General features: G+C 39.3%; 1 protein-coding gene across 3 annotated transcripts in view; it reads right to left on the bottom strand.

The window, feature by feature from the left end:
• The window catches only part of LOC131591630 (zinc finger SWIM domain-containing protein 6-like), a 352,285-nt gene that overhangs the window by 99,066 nt on the left and 227,695 nt on the right, over positions 1-25,524 (bottom strand). For all 3 annotated transcript variants that reach the window (XM_058862521.1, XM_058862523.1, XM_058862522.1), the window contains 2 exons: positions 17,293-17,441; positions 16,620-16,770 (listed from right to left, as the gene is read on the bottom strand). In XM_058862521.1, coding sequence (XP_058718504.1) covers positions 16,620-16,770; positions 17,293-17,441 — 300 coding nt within the window. The remainder of the gene's footprint in view (positions 1-16,619; positions 16,771-17,292; positions 17,442-25,524) is intronic.

The raw sequence follows: 25,524 nt of genomic DNA, 5'->3' as shown, positions 1-25,524 counted from the left end.
AAAAATTCGGAGTAAATAATGTTAAAAGTTAAGTGTCCTTTTTTTGTTCTAGATTGCTTGTAGAATTTTTACCCATTAGTTGTGGGGAAAACCTAACTGCAGGTACTTGGTGAGTGCTTGAAAAAAGACAAAAAGTTCAACCGAGCCCAGGGGGCGAAGGGTGCAGGAAAAAGGGAAGGTGAAGACAGTTTGGTGGACTTCTTCAGCTTCGGAGAAGGAGATTTTGGGCGCAGAGCTGTTGCAGTGGGGAAGAGGGAATTTCGCCATCACCCAGACGGAGCTGCTGCTTCTTCTCCTTCTTCCCTCTTCGTTGGTGGCCTCGCACCCCCTGTCCTGCTGGGACGTGTGGCAGTGCCAGGCACTGCTGTGGAGCTGCTGATACACCTCAGCCACCGACCCAGAATCTCTGCTCATCCCTGCTGTTCCAGCTGAGTGTTCCTCAGAGCCCTGCAGGAGCACCGAGACTGACTGCCTGAGAAGGTTTGTGAAGCAAAGCCTCTCTTCCATCCCTTCCCGTCTCAGCCGAGAAAGCTGTCACGGAGTCCCTAGTTCTGTTTTCTTGCTAATGCTGTAGTTATTGTTGTTTATTTGCCTTGTTATAAATATTAGTAAAGAACTGTTATTCCTATCCCCAGATCTCTGCCTGAGAGCCCCTTGATTTCAGGATTATCATAATTCGGAGGGAGGGGGGTCTACATTTTTCATTCCAAGGGAGGCTCCTGCCCTCCCTAGCAGACACCTGTCTCCCAAAACCAAGACACACTGCTAACTAATACTAGCACAAATAGTACAGAATCACTCCTCTATGAATAACAACATGATTCTTCACAATTTTAATAGTTGCCAGCATTTACAGATAGGCAGTGAACACAAAGTATGCTCCTGCTCAAAACAGAGACTAGATACTTTATCAAAATTTTAACTGGTAATACACAGTCTATTTTTAGAATAAAAGTTAATGTCACTACTAAGTAGAAATACACTGTATTTAAATCTATCAGAGATTAATGAATTACTCAGTTAATCCTTTTAGGAAGATGCAAAATTGGACAAGATTGAGAAGTTTGTCAAACAAAACAAGATATTCATAAAAGCAAGGGACGAAAGTACATCTCATTTTTTGAAAGAGTGGAGCAAGTACAAACACTCCCTTGTATGGTGGAAAAGGTCAGGAAAAATGAATGATTGTCACAACTCTGTTTATAGAAAGTAAATAATCCACGATAAATGGCCAGAAGAACACATTCTGATTGTCTAGTATGAATTCCTTCATACTCTAAGATTTCCTGAGTTAATTTTACCTTCAAGTCCAAAAGTGATGGTCGAGTTTTTACAAAAAAAACAACATAATTAAAAATTTAAGATTTCCAATGTGATAAACGAGCATAGCTGGTTAGCTGATCTACTGCCTGGCTACCAAGACTTCAAAATTCTAAGCTTATTTTTAGTTTCCTAGTTAAATTTGTCCAGCTCCAATTATAATATTCAATTGCCTTTAGTTTGAATGGTAGAGGGGTCTTCATTATCAAGTTTTAGTTCATGTAGGTCTCTTAAATCATGGAGATCATTTTCCTTTGTCTTGCATGACAGGCCCAAGCAGATCGAGATTCTTGCATTTCTCACTTTAGATTACTTTTTCAATTCTTCAGTTATTTTTCCAGTATCCATTCAAGACAGAAAACTGAAAAATTCCAGATTGCTGGAATGCAGAAATTACTGAAGATTGAGTAATTCCTCTCCATCAAGCTATTACTTCTTCTTAGCTCCGATATTTACTAGAAGTGATATAAAAAAATTAAATAGCAGCTAAATGTTTTTAAAGCATTAAAAATAGAGGAAGTAAAAAAAAAAAAAAAGAAAAGAAAAATAAAGAAATAAAAAAAAAGAAAGCTAAGTACCAGTTTGGGCTCACAGTAAAACTGACCTTAAAGTTGTAAGTGATGACTACAGTTAGGGCCTGTAACAATGTATCTGAACAACTTAGGCCATAGTGTGCCCCAGCCAAACCATCTGTAGAATTTCTTATCAGACCCTCTGGAATTTGTCAAGGTTGCTGAGACATAAATTGTTCCAAAATAAGAAAGAAGAGGCTGAGAAACATAAAAATAAGACCACAAGAACCAGATAACAGAGGGCGGTCAGACACCTGGACCGTAACCAATCATATATCCTGAGAAGTGCGTGGTGAACGCATGGACAGTATAGAGGCACCAATCAAGTAATGTGTGATCGCATGAACAGTAGTTTTATAATCTATAAATAAGTGCATAATGTAAACAATAAATGGCTTTCTGTGTAATCATATTGGTTTGTTGTTCAGAAGTCTCGAGCTCTGCATGGGCCACAATAAGTTTTATACCAGCTCCAATGCAGAACAATTTTTAGAACATTTTAGAACATAAGTTAATCAGTTCAACAGGGAATAAAGACTCCAAAAATTGTTTTAATGTGCATAACTTGAAGAAATTTGGCTCCTACTGTAGAAGTACTTTCCATCCAACTAAATTAAGTGGAAACTCAAGCTTTCTGCATGGCATTAAAAATAATTTCCTAAACCCTAACCCCTCAATCTATGCTTATAGACAAAAGTTAATTGCTTGCACCATTATTCCTCATAGTCAATAAAAGCAGTTTAACTACAGGAAAGAATACCATCTTTGAAAATAGCTCCCACTTACTGTCATATTCCAACCTCATATACACTCAATTTCAAATACCATTATGACATATACCAATATTCTTCTACTGTTTGTAATGGAAGAAGAAGGAAATTGTGGGAATTCCAAGCACAGGAAATTCTCAAAATCTTGTGCATGCAGGCTCAAACACAGAAATGAATACAGGGTTTGACCTGATACCTTGGAAAAGGCTTCTGAATTTAGAGATCATGAGCAAGAATGTGAGTTTGTAATTTAGACAGAAAGACATTAAGCTAGGTAGTGGAAAGTTTAAAGGTTTTAAAGTTAAGATATATAAGTAGTTATAAAGGTAATAAGAAGTTTTAAAGTGTAGCAAATAGTTTTGTGTGTCATATGATTGGTTAAGGAAGTTGGCACTGTGGCATAGATGTATAAGACAAAATAATTAACTATTGGTGTAAAAGTAGAAACATTCTTTTGTGGCAGCAGTTTATTGGCTAATTAACCTTTAAGAGACCTTTTAACCTGTGGTCTTGTGACCACTGACCACTGACCACAAACATCTAACAAACATGGTGAAGACATTCTCAGTCCTTCATGAGACTGTAGAACAATAATAAAGAAATAAATCATGCTTTAAGACATCTCCCAGTGGTCCCGTCTCTCTTAAAATCCTGATAGAAATGATCCTCAAAAAAAGAAAATGGACAGAACCCATCTTTACACAATGGCAGCCTGGCCTCATTTACCGGGGAAATGTATTTGGCAACAACTGAGACACTCCAGGGCCATGACAGCAATTTCTTCAAATTGTCATCCATAACTCAGGCCTTAGAGCAGCATAACTGTCTTGTGATGTAAACTTAGAAGTACTGTTAATTTAGTGCCTCCAATAGCATAAATCATTCAAATACACTGTCATATATTAACAGCTTATTCTGTGAAAGAGATGTTACCTTAAGTACATGAACTGAAGGCAAATGTATTTTGTAACTGTATGGCAACCACACCATGGCAGCTAAGACTAAGAAAACCTATAATGAGAAAAAGACTATCAATTAAGCAAAGACAGTTAGTTTACTGGACACGACACAGTTATAGACACAAGTATGTGCAAGAGATCACCCATAAATCCCACAATGAAAGATCAGTGGAAATGGTGCAAAGCATGGTGCATCCCACCTCCTTTGAAACATAGGTATTCCTAGAGCTTTTGCTTCAAGACCAGAAATGCAATATGTGCAACTGATTAATCTAAATTTTGAAATCTGAAGGTTCAGGGAATTTTTACTCTCTTTAGCTTTAAAACAGAACATGATTCAATTACAACCTCAGATACCCAAGGAAATCAAGTAAATATGGATATAAGCTTGGCACTCAAATTTCAAAATTAGAGCCTTGCTGTATCACTTTTGAAAGATCATATAATATGGGGAAAAGTGCCTGTTTCTACTGCATAGTGGATTCTGAAATGGGATTGTATGAAGTATGCAGCTCCAGAAAAATTATATTAGAACACAAAACCTTCAATGAATACTTAAGTGGTTCTTTTTCATGGCAGCCCTGAAGTCACCAAAGCTGGTATCAGGAAGGAATTTCTCTAGCGGCATACTGGCAACAAACCTAGCTGCTTTTTTCCTTTTTCCCCTTCCTTTAAGTACTAAGCAAAGATAATGTGTTTAAAACAGCTGGCGTCCCATTCGCGCAAGTTGGTGTCTCTAATTGCAAAGAGAAGGAATGCCTAAGAGAAATATAGATGGAGAATAGCTTCATTTAGTTAAGGTTAAAATAATCTAACTTGGTGTTTTCTAGAGATGGATATAAACTTTTATCAGAAAATGTCAGAGTGGTTTCTGAATCAAAAAAGCATTATTTAACACTCAATCACTAATTTGCTCATGGCGAAATGGTAATTAAATATTTTAATTGGTCTATAATGATTCCTTGCCTAAACTCAACATTTAGAATTAAGTTTTAGGTAAGGAGCAAAGTGTTACTAATAGAAATTTTGGCATGATCCTTTAGGAAAAATATTGTGCTATTTCTCTACATGAATGACCTTGTAAAATGATATTTTAGCTATAAATTTTAGCACAAAAATATATCACTAACTCAGAAAAAGTCAAAATATCAGCAAATTTGAATTCAAAGTAAATAATCAGGCTGTTCTAACAGTTAAAAAGCAGCCCACAGTAGGGCAAAGTGCTAGTGAAAAACTACTAATAGAACTACTAAAGCAAAGATCTATTATCCCACTCAGTAAATATGTTTGAGAACAAGCCATTTAGTATGCATAAAAATAAAGGATTGTAAAGACATCATCCAGAAATGCTTTATCTCATGAATGAGGCTCATAGCAATATCATGAGAGGTTTCTACACTTAAAAACTTTCGATACAATTAAGTGATTGAGATAGACAGAAACTTATGTATTAAAATGTGGAGAGTCCCCAGCTGGAAGTACAGAATATCTTTTAAACTCTCCTCAAATTCATGAAATACAAGAACCAACAGAGATTAGGATCATCATGAGGAAAACCGAGAACAAGCTTGCCAATTTTATCCACAGCTCTGTCTTGCAAGAGCTCTCTGGATATACCCTGTTCCCCATATATTGGGTCTGTCTGGGATGGAGTTAATTCCCCCATAGCAGCCCTCCCAGCACTGTGCTCTGCATTGGGAGTCAGATAGCTGTTGAGAACACACCAGTGTTTTAGCTATTGCTGAGCAGCACTGGCACAGCATCAGTGCTGTCTCTCCAACATCCCCTCACCTCCAAAGGACAGTAGGTGCAGGGTGGGCAAGATCTTGGGAGAGGACATAGCCAGGACAATTGACACAAATTAACCAGAGGAATATTTCATACCATATGATGTCTGCTCAGATATAAAAGCTAAGAGAAAGAAGGAGGAAGGGTGGGGTATTTGGTATTCTCACATTTGTCTTCCTGAGCAACTACTACATGTACTGAAACCCTGCTCTAAGGAAGTGGCTGGACATCACCTGATGATGATAAGTTGTGACAGGATGCCCTGCCTTGGAATGTGGTCAAACAACTCTAATGTCCTATTTTGTAAGCTAGGAAATCTACTAGAAATGTTTGTTTTGAAATATGCAAATAATGTGAAATTTCTTCACCTCAAAGGCAAGCAAGAAGATAAAGATATTGAAAATGCTAGTTCAGAAAAAAATATCTGACCTCTAATCTATGTGTTGACAAGCTGTTTGACTCCCTCACTCCACCAAGTAGTAGATACTTGTCTTAGATTCTTCTGCTTGATTGTTTTCATCAGGTTAGCATCTCAGATTTAGTTTAACTGTTTCAGCTTTATTAAGCTGTCACAAGAGCAGCCCCACTTTGATAACAATAGGTGCTCCAATTAAGGCTTGGTTTAGGGTTGATAAATATGATTCCTTTGTGGCACATGAAAAGCAATTGAAGGTTGTTTTGCATTACAGCTTTAAAAATATCAGCATTTTTTCTCATTTAATTTGTCCCTTAGCTTTTGCTAAAATGACATTTAAATTGCAGTAAAAGGCAAATTGGGCTTTTAGTTTAAATGTCATCCCTGTATTTAAATGATCTGCAATGTCTGTTCAAGTGGGAACACTATTGTTTCACAGTCGGTCCTGATAGTCACATATGACATTTGTATTCAGGTCCTGTATTATCCATGTAGCTAAAGGGCTTCCAATTTAATTTCACAACCAGAAGCTTGTAGAAAACACCAATTAGCTTGCAGATGCCATTTGCCAACAAAACTCAGCTTCTTCTCAAAGTCTGACATCTGGCAGTGCTCAACATTTAATTGCAAAGCAGATGCTTGCAGTCATCATGATCCCTGGGCTAGGTGCAAAGTCAATTTTCCCCCGTTTATTAAGAAAATGTTTTAATTTTCATAGAGAACAAGAAACTTTTACTTAATTTTTGATGGATGACTATTAATGAATTACTGCTGTAGTAAGATTGCATGGACCATTTTTCCCCCCTCTAGAGTACAAAGAAGGTTAACTGACTGACCCAATTTGACTTCTACTGAAGTCAGCACAATTTACCATAAACTTCAGCAGAAACTCTGATCAGAACCCAATGCATCTTTCTAGTATTCTTGGCCAATGCCCGATGTCAGGCAGGAAGCATCAGTTAAGTTTTAATGAAAGGCTCAAGTGACCCAGTCAAGGAGCAAAGCTGAAGTTATTTAAATATGGTTAAAAACCTATGCCAAAATAGAACTGAGAGTGGCCATAAGCCTAGACGTTGGTAGACAGCATAGCAGTGCAAGCAAGACAGCCTTTATTAAGCAGAATCTATATTTACATACTTTACTGGTCCTAAAAATCTCTATAACTACAATGCTACCTATCTGTGAAATAAATGAGATTTTATTTATTTTATTTTAAAGACACATATATGCCACTCCAAATTACTCTGAACAGATAATACAAAAAATTGAATATGCAAAAGCCTAGTCCACTCCTTTTATTGATATTTCTCCAACATCTTAGAAGACGACAAGATAGGAAACCAACATTATTTTAGTACATAGTGATACCATTGCCCCTTAAATCCAACGTCTGAGTTCTCTGTCACTGCATAGATCAACGGTCATCAGGGACATCCTGCTCTTCCTTCTGTAATTTGCTATCGTAACTAACTCTGGTCTCCCTTAAAACTTCCTTCAACTTTTGTACATTCACATGCATGTTTCACCTTTAATAAAGAAATGTGTTTAACTAGAATGAAACTCAAAGTAAAATCCTGGCCAAAACATGGCAGCAACTTCTAATTTTCACACAAGGTAGGATTCAAGTTGGAAAGATTCATCCAATTAACAGAAATTTTCAGGGAACTTGTTAAGCACCAGTGGAAAGAAGCACTTGTGTGGGGAAGAAATTGACAGGTTAGCAACATAAACACAAGCTGGAGGTGGAAAGAACCAAGTTAAGTTCTACCCTTAGCCTACTGCACACCTGAAGTGATTGAAATGCATTTGCAATTGAAACCATGGTACATATTTTGATACGAAGAGCAGTTCAGGACTGAAACAACGTCTGCCTCAGATTGCAAATACAACAACTGAGATAGTGGTGAGGCTGGAGGTTGCACTGCAGCTTTTTGGGAGTGGCAACTACAATTCTGATTAAACAGAGGCAAACTAATAGATTAATCTAAAGTATTGCTTATTTGATGCTTCAGAGAGGTTCCACCTTCAGATAGGTGCTGTCAAGAAAATGACAATATGGAACTGATGAAACAAGAAGAGGAGCAACTAAAAATTTAACACAAGCTTTTATATTTATTGTCAGCATGTGCTAAGACTGCTACAGGTAACAGATGAACAATGCATCTCCCACCACCTACCAGCTCAATCCACATAAACAATGGCAATGAAGCATAAGATGCTCTGGTTTTCATTATGGCAGGATAGAATTTTGCTGTGTACATGTCCAACTTGGCAAAAAGCATTATTCCCCAGAAAACCAAGGTGTCCTAAAAATTACATGCTAAAAGGACTGGTATGCTTGAAGGCAAGGTAATTATATCTACACTCTCTGACAGAGCTTTTCCTACTCTGACAATAAGGCTTTCCGTCACAAAATTCTATTATATAAACCACAGACAGCTAGTGCTTTATTAGTCTAATGCTTCATTTTGAATGAACATAATTTATGCTAAACAGGTTATATCCCACCAGACAACATGCAGTCAATCATTGTAATCTTTAACCTTTAACAGTGGAAAACTTGAATTTTGCTTTTGACTTTTCCTTTCTAAATGAAGCATGTTATTCTTGCTTGGATTTGATTTCATTAGGTATGTTAAATGGTAAGATTTGTACAGTTTTTTTTAAGTCAGTGAATAATTGATGAGGCTGGTTGATAAAAACATGAGCTGGACCACTTGCTAATCTTGCACCTGGCTTGACCAAGGCCTAAGAACTGAAGGATGTCTGGAGTGAAGTGGAGGCTTCACAGCCCTATGCTGTTTCAGTGAGACACAGAAGAGCACCCACAACTCTATGAGCCAATAGCTGTACTCCCTTCACTGCAAAAACACAGCCTCATTGAAGAGATGAGGATGTGCACAAAGACCCTCTGATGAAGGTCAGACAGCCTTCACTGCTGCTTCAGAATGTGGAGGAGGACCAAAGTGTTTATTGTACCTCTTTTGCCAACTATAAATTCTGACCAAAGTTAACTGAGACCCTCATTAGGAGTCCCATTTACATATTATCTTTCATACCCCTTGGAATACAAATGAGGAACAGCATGAGACATATAATACATGTATGAGTGACATTACCACACACCACCTATAACATGCAATTGTTCTATCCCATTGGGATGGGCCAAAAATTTATAGTATGCTATCAGACCTATAGTACTGGACTGGTAAAATGCATTATTTGTGCATCTGTGCTCATGCAAGTTCCAATAGAACTCAACCAGACTTACAGAGCCAAATTGGTTCTAATCAGAAATTAAACCCAGCTGCACCCAGCCCCTCTGAGGACCAGCTGGAGTGTGAGGGGTTTTATTTACTGCTAAATTCCTATACTCTTAATGCAACACCATCTGATAATGAATTTCATGAACTAGTGTTGCCTTGAACAAACAAGTTTCTTTTTAACAGCTTCAAAGTTTGTTATCTCCAGTCTGTTGATTATTATCTCATTTGTCTCTATTATTAGGAACAGGTAACATACTGATGTCACCTACATCTGCAAAATCACTCACAGTATAGGAAGTGGGAAAACAGAGAAGAGGGCTTCTCTTGAGTTTTTCTTGATCTCCCCTCTCCTTCATAAAATTCTTAGAATACTCTTAGAAAACCAGTTCCAGCATGTATTTATATTTAAATGGAGTCCTGCAACCTGTATCTCTAATTTAGAACAGTATTAGGCTGCTTTATAGAAGTGAGAGACTGAAACGCTATGGTTAATGGCTTAAACATTTTTATGGAGGACTTTTTGCCCATTATGGCAAATCTGTATAAAAAAGCTGTGACCACTAAAGCCCACTCATCCCTGAATATGCCTTCTGACTGGAACTTTGGACTGAGTTAAGCCCTGCCTAAAGGAACTTGAGATAAGATAAAGGTGACAATATTGTCCAATTATTTCAGGTCTAGGGATGTTGTGACATGGCTCAGGGGAGGCAAAGAGTTACTTTTCAGACAAGCATTGTCCCACCCCAAACCCCTTGTGAAGGGCGGCCCAGGAGTTCTGATTGGGTTTGAGTCCCTGGGGGGTTTCTCCCTTGTTGTGTTTCTAATGGTCCCTGACCCTGAACTCCACCCTCAAGGGTGGAGACCCTCAAGAGTTCTGTCCCTCAAAAACCCCTGCTCGGCCTCTGTTCGGGGCTCTCTGTTCTGGATCTGGGTTTGTTCCCATGCTGAATAAATGGTTTCATGAATGGGAGCCTGTCTCAGTGTTCCATGCTGGTCCCCAGAACCCTGCAGCTTTTCTGGACGAGATCCTGAGGTTGCAGACTGCAACACAGGGAGAAGTAAACAAGGCTGAGGGAGAAGAATGTATCGACAAGAAAGCCAAACCCAGATGCTGTCCTGAAATCAGCTCTGGCTAGAATTGGGGGGCAGGGAAGGGCACATAGTCCACAGATGATGAAGCCAGGTTTGCACACACTCCTCCCCCTCCCCCAACCAAGGGGGGAGGAGGGGAGTTTTTGGGTGTATGGTATAACCTCTGGTCAGAGGGATTTAACACCCATCCTCCCTTACACAAACTGGCTCAGTTGTAAAACACTCCCACGTCGGGAAGGTCACATACACACAGGACATTCACATGAGAGGCAGCTGAGGAGGTATCATAAACCATCAAAGACCCCCAAAGCACTCCCCAGACTCATTCCTGAGGCCTTCCACCAGAGGACTGCATGGGATGCAAAGTGATGCAACAGATCCAGAGTCTGTTGCAAGAGACAGTGTCAAACTTGTTTCCCCACCAGAGGAGGTACCTGGGCATTTCCACCTAACCCAAACATATATTAATCCATTGAACTCTATGTTTTGCTGGACCCTCACCACTGAGAAGACCAGAAAAAGAGGATCAATAGGACTCCACAAGGATCCATGGAGTGGTGAGGTTTTCTACTTAATTTGTCTCCTTCTCTCTCTCTCCCCCCCACCACTTTTTCTATTTCTTTCTCTCTCTCACACACACATTTACTGTTACATAAAATCCATACTATTGTCTTTGGCATATGGTCTCATTTGCACCTTTATTCGGGCAGAGGCCTTTCTCTAATAATTTTAATAACCATATTGTAACAAGACAAGCGCACACTAACCAGACACCTGAGATGAGAAACACTGCCCCAGGAGTTCTGCAGATCTAATGAAGACTAGAAGCAGTAAGACTGGTTATAGGAGGAAAGGTAATTCCAATAAATAAAACTGAATTAGAAAAGTCAATAGAGCAGCTTCAAAGAAGCTGCCTAGACCTGCTTAGCAAGTGTCAGACAGCCTAGAAGCAAACAGATCTATATTAATGGATTAGTAAATCCCACTATTTGTGCATCTGTGCTTGTGAAAGTTCTTCTTATCAAGCTCCATCAGACTTATAGTGATTAATTGGTCATAATCAGGAATTTATCCCAGCTGCACCCAACCCCTCTGACCTGAGGACCAGCTAGAATGCAGGGGGAGTTATTCTCTGCCAGATTTTTATACTCTTAATGCAACAGAAAATTGGTGTAGTTGGCAGGATTGCCATGGATAAACTGCTACAGAAATGTGTGTACTCTCACAAGCTAGGAAAGACTGGATTAAAAGTTTAGGAAAATTATGATAATAATGCATATTGAGCAGTGTCTAACAACAGAAACTAAAAGCCAGAAAAGGGAATTATCTGTGCTATATTAGGTACTTGTCTATCCTATGCACAAGAGGCTAAAGAATCCTTGCCATCCAAAAAAATTCCAAGTGTGGTATATTCAGTGATTCAACTTGAAAAGATATGCTAAAAGCATTATTGGCCTTTGAAAAAGGAATTGGATAAAAAAAAGGAAATTTGCATAGACTCCCTTTTATTGGAAACTGGAAACTTGAAAACTGAATTGGCTGCAGTAGAAAAACAAGAAAAATATCTGCAAGAAAAAAAAATAGAACTGGTAATGAGCCAATCACCCTCTCCAAGATGAAATATGTGTGGTGAGTCTCTCTGACCAGAGCGGATTGGATTTTATCAAATGAGGAAGAAGCGGAAAGCTATTGGGGTCCTGGTGTGTTTTTAACCACCACTCCCAGAGATCATGATTATTCTTTAACTGCACAGGTGGTATATTGGGCAGGAGGAATAGATCTGCAGGACAGGGGAGATCTACCAACTATTAAAACTACTTGATTCTCTGATCTTGCAGCTTCTCTGCAGAAAGCAGTTTGTATACAGACTATGTATGAGAGGGACAGGCTTAGGTCTCCTATGTTAGCCCCTATCAATTCAGCCAGATTAACCCATCTTATGTGGGGTCTTCCAAACAGTCTCAAGACTTTTGTAGCAAACTTTCAGGATGAAATGCAGCAGATTAGTGTCCAAAGTGCTGCAGTTCCTGGGCATCCAGGGGGCTGAGGGCAGATGATGTGTTTAGCTACTTGGATTGAATTTGTGCAGGAAATAGTGAATTATGGATGCTGGACAGGATGAGTCAGATAACCATTGTTAAAGCTCCTGAGCCTGCTTGGTGGGTATTAGCAGTACAGTGGCTCCAAGGCAAATACCCTGAAACTTCTATTGATATTTTAGTCAGACCATGAAAAATTATGGTTGAATTTCTAATTGACGCAGGGACCCAAATGTCAGTGATTACAAAGGAAGCAGCAAATGTTTTGGAAATTATATCCAGTGACTATAAAAATTTTACAAGAATTGATGGTATAATAAAGGAATGTCCAACAGCAAAAATTTCCATCTGGCTCCTGGGGGAAAAAATTTGCTAAGTTTGAAGTGCTTGTGGGAGCTGCCCAACTAAAACTTTTAGGATTCAATTTACTTTATGGGCAAACCTGGAAACTCCCAGATGTAACTCTGTGGAGCTTCACAGTGGAAGGCACTGGGTTTCTGGGGATACAAATAGAATCTGAAAGAATGTGAGATGATTCAGGCTTGGAAAATTTTATCAATTCATTTGAGACATCGATACCATTGCTTCCTTCTAAAATTACTAATGTAAAACAGTACCCCCTGCCTACAGCAGCACTTACAGGGATTGATGAGGTGGTGACAGATTTGAAAAAAAAAAGAGGCATCATTAAAAGGACTCATTTGCTTTATAATTCACTGGTGTGGCCAGTAAAGAAACTGACCTGGCACTGGCATTTCACAGTATATTGACAGTTAACTGTTAATACTGCACCTCTAACTGCTGCAGTTCCAAACATTGTCTAGGTAGTGACACTGATACTGGGTGCTGTTCATGCTTAGATGGCTGCCCTCGATGTTAAGGACATATTTTTCATGATTTCCCTCCTTGAATGGGATAAAGCACAGTTTGCCTTTACATGGAGGGGAATCCAATACACTTCCACAAGGATATAAACATTCTGTCACTATTTTTCACAATGCCTTGGCTAAGGTCTTAGTAGAGATTCCTATTCCACCTGACATTACATTATATCAATATATTGATGACAACCTAATAGGGGGAGATGATCAAGAAAGTGTAAAAGATACAATGAAAAACATTTGTGAAACACTAATTGAATTGGGATTGGAAGTTCTGGAATCAAAATGCCAAGGGTCGGCACAAGAAGTTAAATTCTTAGTAGTTTGGTGGATTAAAGGAGCCGCATCTGTTCCTATGGACACCCTGAAAAAATGGAGCACAAGCAGAATTCATCTTTTGTAAAGAAGTTCTGGGAACTTTAGACTACCGGTGAAAAAATTTTCCTGGATTTTCTATTATTGCCCATCCCTTATACAATCTGCTCAGAAAAGGAAAATTGTGGGAATGGACGGAACAGCACACAAATGTATTAGAATTGTTTATAAGAGAGGCTGGGGCTGTTCCAACAGCTTGGCCTTATACACCTGACTGATCCAATCCATGTAGGAGTTCAGTAAACATGGCTCTCATTTTAACCTTTGGCAAATGGGACCACAAGGGCCAGAAAGACCACTGGAGTTTAGCTCCCATTCTTTCAGTTATACTGAACTGAGATACTCGGATCTTGATATGCCATGCAAGCCTTTTAGTGTGAGTGATAATGGGTGGATTATACCCTCAATTTGACCTAACTTGCCAGTTAACAAGATTGAGCATCTGTCCACTTTTTTTCTTAACAGGATGAACAACATGTGGAATGAAGCAGTCATATACAGAGCTAGAGTGCCTGAAAGGACTAGTGGTGGTTTTGGTGATAATTTGGAAAATGAAATTTGAATAATAATAATAATGCAGGTAAAATGCTCTTTATTATTCTTACTGTCAAGAGACAGAAATTCAGGGATTATTTGAAATCTTACATTGCAGTTAATCCAAGTTTTTGGACATACATGTAATGTTAGTCAAATCACCACATGTTTACCTTTTCCTCCATCTGCCAACTCACCAGTAACTTGGGGAATTTCACTATGGGTTTGACTAAAACTTGGGAGGTTATATGGAAAAATCACACAAATCTGACTTGGCAAAATGAGAAAGGAAAATATGTTTAAAAGTGGACCAACAATAATATAACTATATGGAACTATATGGAACTGTAACATCATCATTGAAATTTGAGACTAATAGTGACTTAATTGAGACAATTTATTGTCTTCCTGAGGATACATGTGCTGATACACCATGAGGAATGCATATTCCCAGGGGGGTGGAGAGGGCCATAATGCAGTGACTGGTATTATATGCAACTACCAACTGGTACATTGATTGGGAAAGAACAATTGGATTACCAGATGAACCCATACAGATTGATGTTCTGGACACAAATTAAAATGTTTCTTGCTCAAACAGCCCAAAATATCATAATTGGAATTGTACTGGAGTTTATAATTGCAACTCCAATTAAACTGAAATTCAGAGATTGGGCCCATTAGTTTGAGCTCTCAGATTAGCTTGTACTTGTCTAAACTATATCACCCCACTCAATGACACTTGATATCATTTGACTAACAATGATACTGGAGTCTGATATAATTTGTTCAGAAGTATAACCTCTATGGGGCACACCATGTTGGTTAGCAGTGATGGAACACAGTCTACTAACTTACTAATAGAGGGCTGGCAATGGTAACACATGCTGGGACTATTAATACTTTGGCCCCTTTGGACAAAGCAACCTCTTTCACTGGCTCTGTGGGGATAAATCAAAAGGGAATCACAAAACCAGTGGCAACACTGGATAGCTGGAACTGTGGTGGGATGGGTACTGGAGTCAATTTTCACACCCTAGTTGACAGCATTCCAGAATTGAATGATGTTATATAATTGTACTGGACAAATATAAACATTGGCTAATGCAACCCATGGGGGACTAAAGGAATTAAATAGACAAGGAACTGTATTGGTTCTAATCAGAAACTAAGCCCAGCTGCACCCACTCCCTCTGAGGACCAGTTGGAACACAAGGGGCTTTATTTTCTGCTAAATTTCTATATCCTTAATGCAACATTTAGCTTGATTTTGGACCTTTAAAATGTACCAAGAGTGTTATGGGTTTGGCTCTCTTCTCCAGTGTTTACGTATTGTCCCAAGGGGCATCTTTAGTAAGTTTTGAGTTGTTTGGGGACTTTTTTGGTTGGGTTTTGTTTCTTTGTTTTGTGTTTTTTGTTTGGTTTTGTTGATTTGCTTTTATATGTATATATATTTATTTTAATATTTCATGCCACATAAATCAGGAAAAGCAATATTGACCAGAACACATCTCAATACAGATTCCTGTAAGTCTAAACTTGAAGTGTCTTTCCAGATTGAATGACAGCACAGGTAACTACTCCAAGATCCATGAATCACAAGGCAATTCCATTTGGTCTGCATCTTTTCAATTTGCTTTGAGAAAGCCTCCAAGACAGCATCCAAAACTTTACTACAGCTAAGATATACACATTAATTCCTTCACTCATACACTCTGTGAATTATCTTTTAGGGAAACAAATTAGATTTACTACTGTATTGAAAATAATTGCTTTTGTCTTCTATATGCTTACATACCAACTGGTTAGTGGTTTGTTCCAGTACCTTACATCTAAGAAAACAATGTTGGTGGTTGCTTAATATTATTCTTTCCACTCACCTACCCACCTTTAAAACATTGGTGACATTTACCTTCAAGTTGTTTTTAATGTCCCTTTCCTACCATGAATTCCTATAGATTTTGAGAACTTCTGAAGCAGCAGTTCAAAACTCTCAGTGAGTTTCTTGAACACTTTAAATCAAGTGTCTTCAGACTTTAACAGTTTAAATAATTCCTTCCCCATTTCAGCATGTGTTCTTCTCTCCATAGTACATGTTCTATCTGGTCACAACTGACCTTTCCTGTAAAGCAGTGTTAGTTGTTATAGCCCTCTGTTACTTGATCTCCTTTCCTACTCAGTAAGACTTCTGCTTTCCTTTGTTGCTACCGTCTCATACTCTATGAATCTTTTCTTTATGCCTTCTATTTCTAGTTGTTAATCAATTTCTTCCTTAAGCTTTACAGTTTAGCTCTAGTGGCTTCTATACTTACCTTCAGTTGTGTAGCTACATTTCCACTTTTTATTTTATTCTTTTTGTAGTTTGTCAGGTACTTACCACTTGTTGCAATCATACTTGTTTCATAGTATGCTCTCTCTCCTCCAACTGTAATTGTCTCATATAGTAGATCAGAAATTCAATTTCATCCAACCTTAATTGAACAAGAAAACCTGAAGAAAATTCTAACTTGCTTTACCTAGTACCACAATAAGTTTATACCCCAAATATGTAATTGTTTCTTCATTATACACATGAACACCTAAATGATTTTGAAGTCTATGCATTTACCCAGTTCATCCCAGAGTTGCCTATACTTGTCAGTCATTGCAGTTCCTTGTTGTGTCCAAAGTGATAGACGAGGGTCAGCCATGAATTGTTCTGTTATCAATGTCAACATGCGAGCTCCATTTGAATCTCTCATCTTTAGCATCTCTCGCACCTAGGAAATGAGTCTTTTAATATAAACTTGAAAAAACCCCAAAACAAAGTACAGTACAGACAATATCCTGAAGTGTTAAACATTCCACCTCTGTTAAATGACCTATAATTTATATATTTGATGTGAAATTTTTAATTAGAAAAAAATAATCTGCCTTCCCAATTTTAACAATTTTTAGTTTCAGTATCCCATTGCAATTCTGCAAACACACTTCTTCCACAAGTAATCCACAGGTATATTATGCAAGCTGGTGCAAGACCATAATTTCTACAGGTCTTTCCACCATTTTGAGGGTAGGAAGGAAGAGAACAGCAAAGCTGTAGACAGCTGAAGTGCTACTTCATGTCCTTAAACTAATTTCAAGACACACTAGATTTCATCCCATTGCATTATTAACTTGCTATCATGTTCCCAGGGCTTTTTCTTGTTTTAGAACAACAGGGCTTTGAGTAACACCTGAACAAGTACAGACTGGATGGGGGAGTGGGGGGAGAAAGAGGGAAATTTGAGTACTCAACATACCTTTGCAAAAAGCAAATTGAGTTGCTTCCCTGATCCATGGTATCCACCCTGGGAGAGGAAGAGTTTAACCTGTTCTTGGACCTGTTCCTCATCCAAATGCCAGCAGTTTTCATCATCTATGCTAGCACCTGCTGTTGGGTCAGGAGCACCTGCAAACAGCAAGAAGATAAATATTTATGTTCTATATAAAGAAAAGAGGTTTGTGGGTCCAGGGCAAATGAATACTGCCAAGGGTTTTGGATTTGTGTATTGTCCCATTTTGGATGTCTTGACTTTAAAGGTTCTTTAAAATAGACATAAATTTCTCCTAGATAGTCTTAAGCACTTAGAAATGACAGCCTATAAAAAGGTATTTAAACAAGCAGTATTTTATCATAAAACATTAAAATCAAGATGAATTTCTTTTTCCTGTCTCAACAGTTATTCTAGAATGCTTTTACAAACAAAATTACAATTCTCATCATTTCAACAACTGCAATGTTAAAACCACTCTCCCCAGAACACCTGTGTGATTTCTGTACCTTCAGCAATCTTGCTCAGGTTTAAGTTACTGCTAATGAGCACTGCTATTAATGAACATAAGGAAAATCATCACTTCACTGCCTTTGAGCTGTGATGGCTCTGCAAAGCTAAACAAAGAATAAAGAATAAAAAATAATCCCCAAGCAAATCCAAAGTCTTTAAGCACTAGACATTAACATAAAGAAGTTACGACTGTCTAAGATTGTGGTGCTTCTAAAGGAGCATTTTTACAATAGGCAATGCCATCAGCACACAGTCAATTTAAAGCAACTCTACCTGAATTAGCTTAGTGCCAACTGAAGTGACTGGATTTACATCAGGCAGTGCTTTGGTCACAGGTTTCTCTAACTAAAATTTTGTAGTTGAGATCAGTGATTTTCCCCTTATGGCCTTTTCTAAACTCTCACAAAAATAAAACAAGTTCTCGCACTATCGAACAATCTACGTATTTCTGAAGAAGCCTGCACCTTCACTGGATATTTTTAACAGGTATTCTAACTGAAAAGGTTGAAAAGCACTTATCTAGACTGTCAGGGGAAAAAATGGTAGTGCATCACCATACTCAGATGTAAGGCATTTTAATCATGTCCAAGACGGAAGTTAACTTGACATTTTGTTTTTGGGATTGTCACAACTGTGTAATCTCTATGTCTGTTAGGTTTTGCGAAGATGTTAGAAATTTAATTGCATCACACTATCACTTTTAAATCCCAGATCATGTTACCTCTGTAACCAATACTAAAGGAAGGATACTGGCAGGGAAGGAAAATTCCATGGTCAGATTTGTAAAAATTTGCTTTCAAAGAAGTCCTGAGAACATGAAAAGCAAAGATAGCTACAACTCTTTAGATGCATAGAAACATTGATTCTATTAATTTAAGCCTTTATTTCACAATTGCATCTTTGCCATGTAAGTGAATCTTTTAAGTGGTTGCAGAGAATGATAGAATCTTTATTCAATGAAAATACAACCAGAAGATTTAGAGGGTCAGAGGGATGTCTTGTCTACTAGTTGCTGAGAGAATAAAAAACAGTCTTTCAGCTCAGCAACTTCCTAAACTGCCTTCAACATCAGAGGCTACAACTGTGAACATTGCACTATTGTCCATACTTTTTTTTTCGATTAATAAGAAATTGTGTCTTTGAAGATGTGAAAGAACTCTTCTGCCTTCCACAGGAACCATAAAACTGTCTCAGAAGACAGGAATCAAGTCCAAGATAGTACAAAACCCAAGGAATTAGAAACTCGCCCTTCTGTGAGTGCTTCCCTCTTTACTATGTCAGTTTTAAGGGGTTTTAAATTCAGTCAGCTACATGTAACATATACTGATAAATCTTCAGTTGCAAAAAACTAGATTAAAAGGGAAATCAAGCCACATGAGATCAAGCAGTGCAATTGATGAACAGACCCAGGTTTGCAGTATCACCTTGCAAATAGTTTAAATATTTCATTGCTCTAAAACAGAGGAAAGACCTGTGAAAAGGGAATATATAAAAGCACCAATATACAAACCACACATATTTATCCCCTACTTGAAAGGAAATTTATCTTTAAATAATCTTGATATTGTTACCAAACAAGTTATATTTCTTTAGAAAGGAGTCTGCAGTAATGGGGGGAAATGTTGGGACCTAATCAACAAGAGGGGAGATGTAATCTGTGAAACAGATAGGGGCTGATGGGCAAGATCTGGGTGATGTCCATGTATTAGAAAAACAATTAAAGTTAGCACTTGAAATGCTTTGGTGTTCTCAGACTTGGGGAAAGGAGTTAAAGCCTGAGAAAAAGATACATTGCTGAGAACTGGACACCAGGAATGCAGAATTTATAGACTACAAGGACATTTTGCAGAAACAAAAGATAAGGAAAAAACGAACAAAGACAATTCAGCAATTGGACTGAAACTCTCCCTATCTGGGAAAAAGATAATAAAAAAACTGAAAATGTGGACTAATTAGCATGAGAAGCAAGAAACCATTAACCAGGAGAGAATAGAATTCTAATTAGTAGAACTATGTAACTTGTAGCAAATGAACACTAATTCCTTTGTTTGTTAAAATGTATAAATAGTTAGAAGTTTTTACAATTGGTGTATATTATAGGTGGATTGATTCCCCCATGTACCTCAGTATGGATGCTAAATCTGAACCAGAGTGCCTGTACAAATTACAGGCCACATAGCTCCTCAGGCTTGCCTGAGAAAGTAGTCTGGGAAAAACATGAGAAGGAATTAAAACAATCCTCAGGGACACAAAACAGCCTTGCAGGTGTTGTTTTCTATTCCTTGTTTTCCTTGCAGGAGAAAGTCAGGGGGGTGGTGAGCCCCACTGACCAATGATGGTGATGTAGCAGTTTACTAACCAGTAAGAGTTTCCTTTCTGTACTTTCCACGAACTAATCTATATAACAAGCCTAAAGGAATAAACTAGGGATTCTCCTGTTCTGACTCCCTTGAGAGTCTATGTCGTTCTTCTCGCCGTTCCTAATTAGAACGACACCTCAGCACTGAATAAAGCACTGCCAACTTTCTAACCTAACAAACTGGTTGCAGAGTTTATTTCCTGTTTTTCGATGACAGTCTGGCTACTTTTAACTTGTATTTAAAAAAGCCTAAGATTTCTCAGCTACACCTCCCTATTTAGGAAAAAACTCAAATTCTTTCCATAATTGTTTACATTTTATAAAAAAACTCATCACGATTGTGAAAAACGAGGTTTACTCTCCTGGTAAAAAATAAAAGTTTAATAAAAGACAATAAGAGACAAATATAATAAAGCAAGGATTAACGGCCAGGTGCTTGGCATTCTGCCAAAAGCACACTTGCTATTTCAGAGACACTCTTTATATACTTTTTCTATTGCATCAGCCTATTGCATATTCATAAACAATTATACATATTTAAACTTTTCCTCAAACTAATTTACATTTTCTAAGAACTATTTAACATGACTCCTCCTTAAGACTGCTATTTTAGAGCATGCATACTCCTTGGCTGTGGTTTTAGTCCATTCTTATTATCATCTCCTGTGGCAGTGTGCCTCAGGGGCGACAAAGGGTTACATTGTCCCACCCCAAACCTATGCCTAAATTCTTGCTAATAGTAGGAGAAAAAGAAAAAAACTACATTCACACAGCAAAGCTGTGGACCTGATTTTTCTGCGTCTGAGAGAGTTCCAGCCTGTCAGTTGTTGTGATGTGCCTTGGGGAGGCAAAGAGTTACTTTCAGATAAGCATTGTCCCACCCCAAACCCCTTGTGAAGGGCGGCCCAGGAGTTCTGATTGGGTTTGAGTCCCTGGGGGGTTCTCCCTTGTTGTGTTTCTAGTGGTCCCTGACCCTGAACTCCACCCTCAAGGGTAGAGACCCTCGGGAGTTCTGTCCCCCAAAAACCCCTGCTAGGCCTCTGTTCGGGGCTCTCTGTTCTGGATCTGGGTTTATTCCCATGCTGAATAAATGGTTTCATGAACGGGAGCCCATCTCGGTTGGTGTTTCATGCTGGTCCCCAGAATCCTGCAGCTTCCTGGACGAGATCCTGAGGTTGCTGACTACAACAATCTCCAGTTTGAGGTTTGGTCCATTTTTCTTCAGACGGTAGGTGCTGATAGTTGGCATATCAGTAGCAGGGGTCTTCATCATATGTCCATCAGATGTTATCCCAACCGAGCAGGCAGTTCAAGCAGAACTATCAGCTATTCCACTACTATGCCTAAGTTTAGTTAATAGAAATAAAAACTTTAGTAAAGCTTCTTTAACATCCATTTCAATATTTTGCGAAAAGAGAATATTATAATATGTATTCATAATGATGCAGTTTGGTTTTTGCCTTTTTTCTTTTACATGTTCTCTGTATTCTTCACACATATATTTGTAGCTCTGTAGCCTATTGTATTAGTGGCTAGTTTTCCCAGTATTTTTCCATAGCCTTTCCTTAGGCAGAAAGACAAAGCAAATTCCAGAGCTCCAAGCCTACCCCTATGCTATCTTGGTTCTTCCTGGAAACCAAGCTGAGAACAACTCTTCAAGATACATTTCAGAGAAGGGGCTTGATCTGGGGGAGAAGGGGGATTGCATAACCACTTGTCCTCCTAATTGGTGTTTTTTATCAATTATGCTAATTTCCTAAAACCTATAAAAATGTATTCACCCCTGGAGCAGGTGGGCTTTTGTGGACATCTTTCCATAACTGCCCCTGAAGGCCTTCAAATAAAGATTTGCTCTTATATTACTTCTTTACTGAAATTATCTCGAGTTTCATTTCCAGGTTGGGAAAAAGGCAACAGTCAGTTTGCACTATACCTTCCCCAGTGGCTCAGCATTGCTATACTTACACCAGTGCTATTTTCATGCCACTAGGTAAGAAGATTATAAAAGCCTAAGACATCAAACTGAGGGTCTGAGCTCCATAATGCTATTTAGCACAGTACTACAGGTACTTCTGACTCAGAACAATATTTTCTCACAAGATCATATATAGGCTACACTCATTATGATCCAAATTTTTAACCAGAATGTATAAAGAATTTTCAATATACATGTAACTGGCACTAGCTACGATTTGTAATTCACTGAACTTTCAATATCATTGTCAGTCTTCAGCAATAGCCATGAACTAACAAGGCAAGGAGAAGACATGTCAGACTGGGCACAAGTCCTAACCCCATTTGCAGCCCTGGCAGCAGCCAGGCATCCTGATGTTGCTGCTGAAGAAGCCTCAGCTTCCACTGCCCATGTTATTCTTGTTTTGGGGTTGAGAAATTACCATCTCCACATCTCTCAACCTGGCACTTTTCCAGATCACTACATTCACTTACAGTCAGGTCATTAAGGAAATTTCCCAGTCTGACCATTGACCAGAGATTTTCACTGCTGGGGCCAAAGCCCCTTCAAAGCAGGTGGCTCCAGTGAGCTGACAGGTGCCCCACTTGACTCTACACACATCACTCACAGTCAGACCAGGTTTCCTCACCAGCTTCACCCCAGGTTTCCCATAGCAGTCTCAGACCTTTGCTTCTTTTAAGTAATTTAATCATGGTGCAGTGACACAATAACAGCTGGTGCTGGTGCCCCTGGAGAGGGACCCCAAACAAAAGAATCCCTAGACTTGTACTACAGTCTGTGCACCCATTCCAATGGTGATTTTGGGTCTGGGGTCTTCTCATTGTTCAATGGCTTCTGCAGGGTCTCTGGGTGATTGACCGGCCAGGGCCACAGGTCTGCTTGCCCTTAGTTAGGCAAAGGGTCAATGCCTGATCATGGCTCATTGCCTGGGGCTCCAACCATTTCCCTCACCCAGAGCACACCTTGCAGCTTGCACTGCACCCACACACTGACCTACGGGCCCTAGCTGTATTCCTCACTAAGGTGAACACTGATTGATCTAGTCTGCTTCTTCTCCCACTAGCACACCCATCATTCTTGAGCAACAGATAGGATTTCTACACTGCTGCTTTTCTTCTGAAGACCAAGGACTGGAATTATCTTGATGGGAAAGATGGGTGCTAATGTCTTTACAAGCCACTGGATGGATGAGGGTCTTTAGGAGAAACGGGTGTTAATGTCTCTACAAACATCAAGCTGCACAAATTTCTTACAGAACCCAGACAGCTTGACCAGACAGTTTGAACTCCTGAACTTTAGGGTAATAGGACAAATGGGTCTGTGCAAAGTCTGTTGCAAAACTCAGATAGCCTGAACTTCTGAACTTTGGGGGGAAATGACGATACATGTTCAAGGGGGAATATGTGGTAGGCAGTTTGGGAAGGCTATAACTTCCTAGTACCTCAGTCAATGAGGAAAGGAAGAGAGCAACATGCAGCCAGGAGTTTAGGATAAAAGGAGGCTGTGCCCTCCAAAACCTCAAGAGACACCCCATGGGGTATGCCTTAGTGGAACCTGTCCCTTTATTTGAATAAAGTTGCAGGACTCCTCTGTGTCTTTTGTGGACACTGGCTTTTCATAGTGAGACTTCTTCATACAACCTGAACAAGCAACAGGACCGCAGAAGGGAGCTGCCTTAGGAGCTGTGAAATGAAGTCCTAGCAATATCTGACAAGTAGATCTGAATGGTCAACCTGAAGGCAGAGACCTCACCTGGGGTGCAATGTGGCTCTGAGCAAGCACAAGGCTTCAGGAGATGGACAGTTTGGCTGAGGAGAGAAACATGGGCAGCCCTGAATTTAATCACTGCAATGCAGTTTGGTAGTGTTATAAATGCATATTGTGATGTTGGCTTTGCGCAAGTTTTAAGATGCATGTTATATGTATAATGTTAAAATGGCTTTGTGTCACTGTTGGACACAAAGTAGAAGTGTGGATTCAATAAGAGCAGCCAGAACAAGATGCTCAGGAAAAGCTTTATTATCTGAACTTTTCAGCTTTTTGTAGGGTATTACTATACAGGTTTAACATGACTGGTAAAGGAAACACGACCTCTCTGTCCCATTGGTGGGACAAGAGAAAAACACACTAACCACAGCTGTACAGAACTGTTTTGAGAAAATGAAATTATTTACAAAAATAGTCTGTGAGCGAGAGATGCTCTCAAGAGACTTTCCCTTGGGAACAGATCAGCCACTGACTGTTGTAGTTCGCAACCTCAGGATCACGTCCAGAGAAGCTGCAGGGTTCTGGGGACCAGCATGGAACACCAACCAAGATGGGCTTCCATTCATTAAACCATTTATTCAGCATGGGAATAAACCCAGATCCAGAACAGAGAGCCCCGAACAGAGGCCGAGCAGGGGTTTTTGGGGGACAGAACTCCCGAGGGTCTCTACCCTTGAGGGTGGAGTTCAGGGTCAGGGACCACTAGAAACACAACAAGGGAGAACCCCCCAGGGACTCAAACCCAATCAGAACTCCTGGGCCGCCCTTCACAAGGGGTTTGGGGTGGGACAATGCTTATCTGAAAGTAACTCTTTGCCTCCCCAAGGCACATCACAACAACTGACAGGCTGGAACTCTCTCAGACGCAGAAAAATCAGGTCCACAGCTTTGCTGTGTGAATGTAGTTTTTTTCTTTTTCTCATACAATTAGCAAGAATTTAGGCATAGGTCAATATAGTATGTTTTAACTGCCTGAGCAGTTAGGATAACTTCCAGTGAACAGATGATGGGGCCCGGGCCGCTATCAACACTCACCGCCTGTGGAAAGAAGGAGCCAAAGCCCAAATTAAAAGATGATAAGAAGGGAATTAAAACCACAAGCCAAGAAACACGCACGGTCTAAAAAGGCAGATCCAAGGAGTGGCCATGCAAAATAGTTCCTGGAAAAGTTTGAATATGCGTAAAGTCTATGCAGTAGAAATGGTATATAAAGGGTGTTTCCAAAGCACCAGGTGTGGTCTTGGCAGAGAGCCAAGCACCTGGCTGTTTTAACCCTTTGCTTTATTGTCTTTGTTTCCTATTGTCTTTTTTATTAAACCTTTTCAAATTTACCAAAACAGTGAAAGTCATTTTTCACAATTGGGGGCTCACTCGGGGATAAACACCTCACCTCTGAGACCACCGGGAGATCCTGAGCGGGAAAAAAGGCGCACCCTGCCAAGTTCAGCAGACCCTGCTCTCCTGCTCTGTTTCTTCTGGTGTGAATCGGTGGCTGCAGGTAAAAATCCCGAGGACAAGATGGAGAAAAATAAAGCAAAGGAAAGGGAAAAGGCTCCCTAAATTGCAGAATTTAGCTCCATAATTCTTGTGCATAAAGACCCAAAGA

This window comes from Poecile atricapillus, chromosome W (assembly GCF_030490865.1).
Source record: "Poecile atricapillus isolate bPoeAtr1 chromosome W, bPoeAtr1.hap1, whole genome shotgun sequence".
In the NCBI taxonomy this organism is placed as follows: Eukaryota; Metazoa; Chordata; class Aves; order Passeriformes; family Paridae; genus Poecile; species Poecile atricapillus.
The sequence above is the reverse complement of the archived record's forward strand: the minus strand, read 5'-3'. Positions and strand labels throughout refer to the sequence as shown.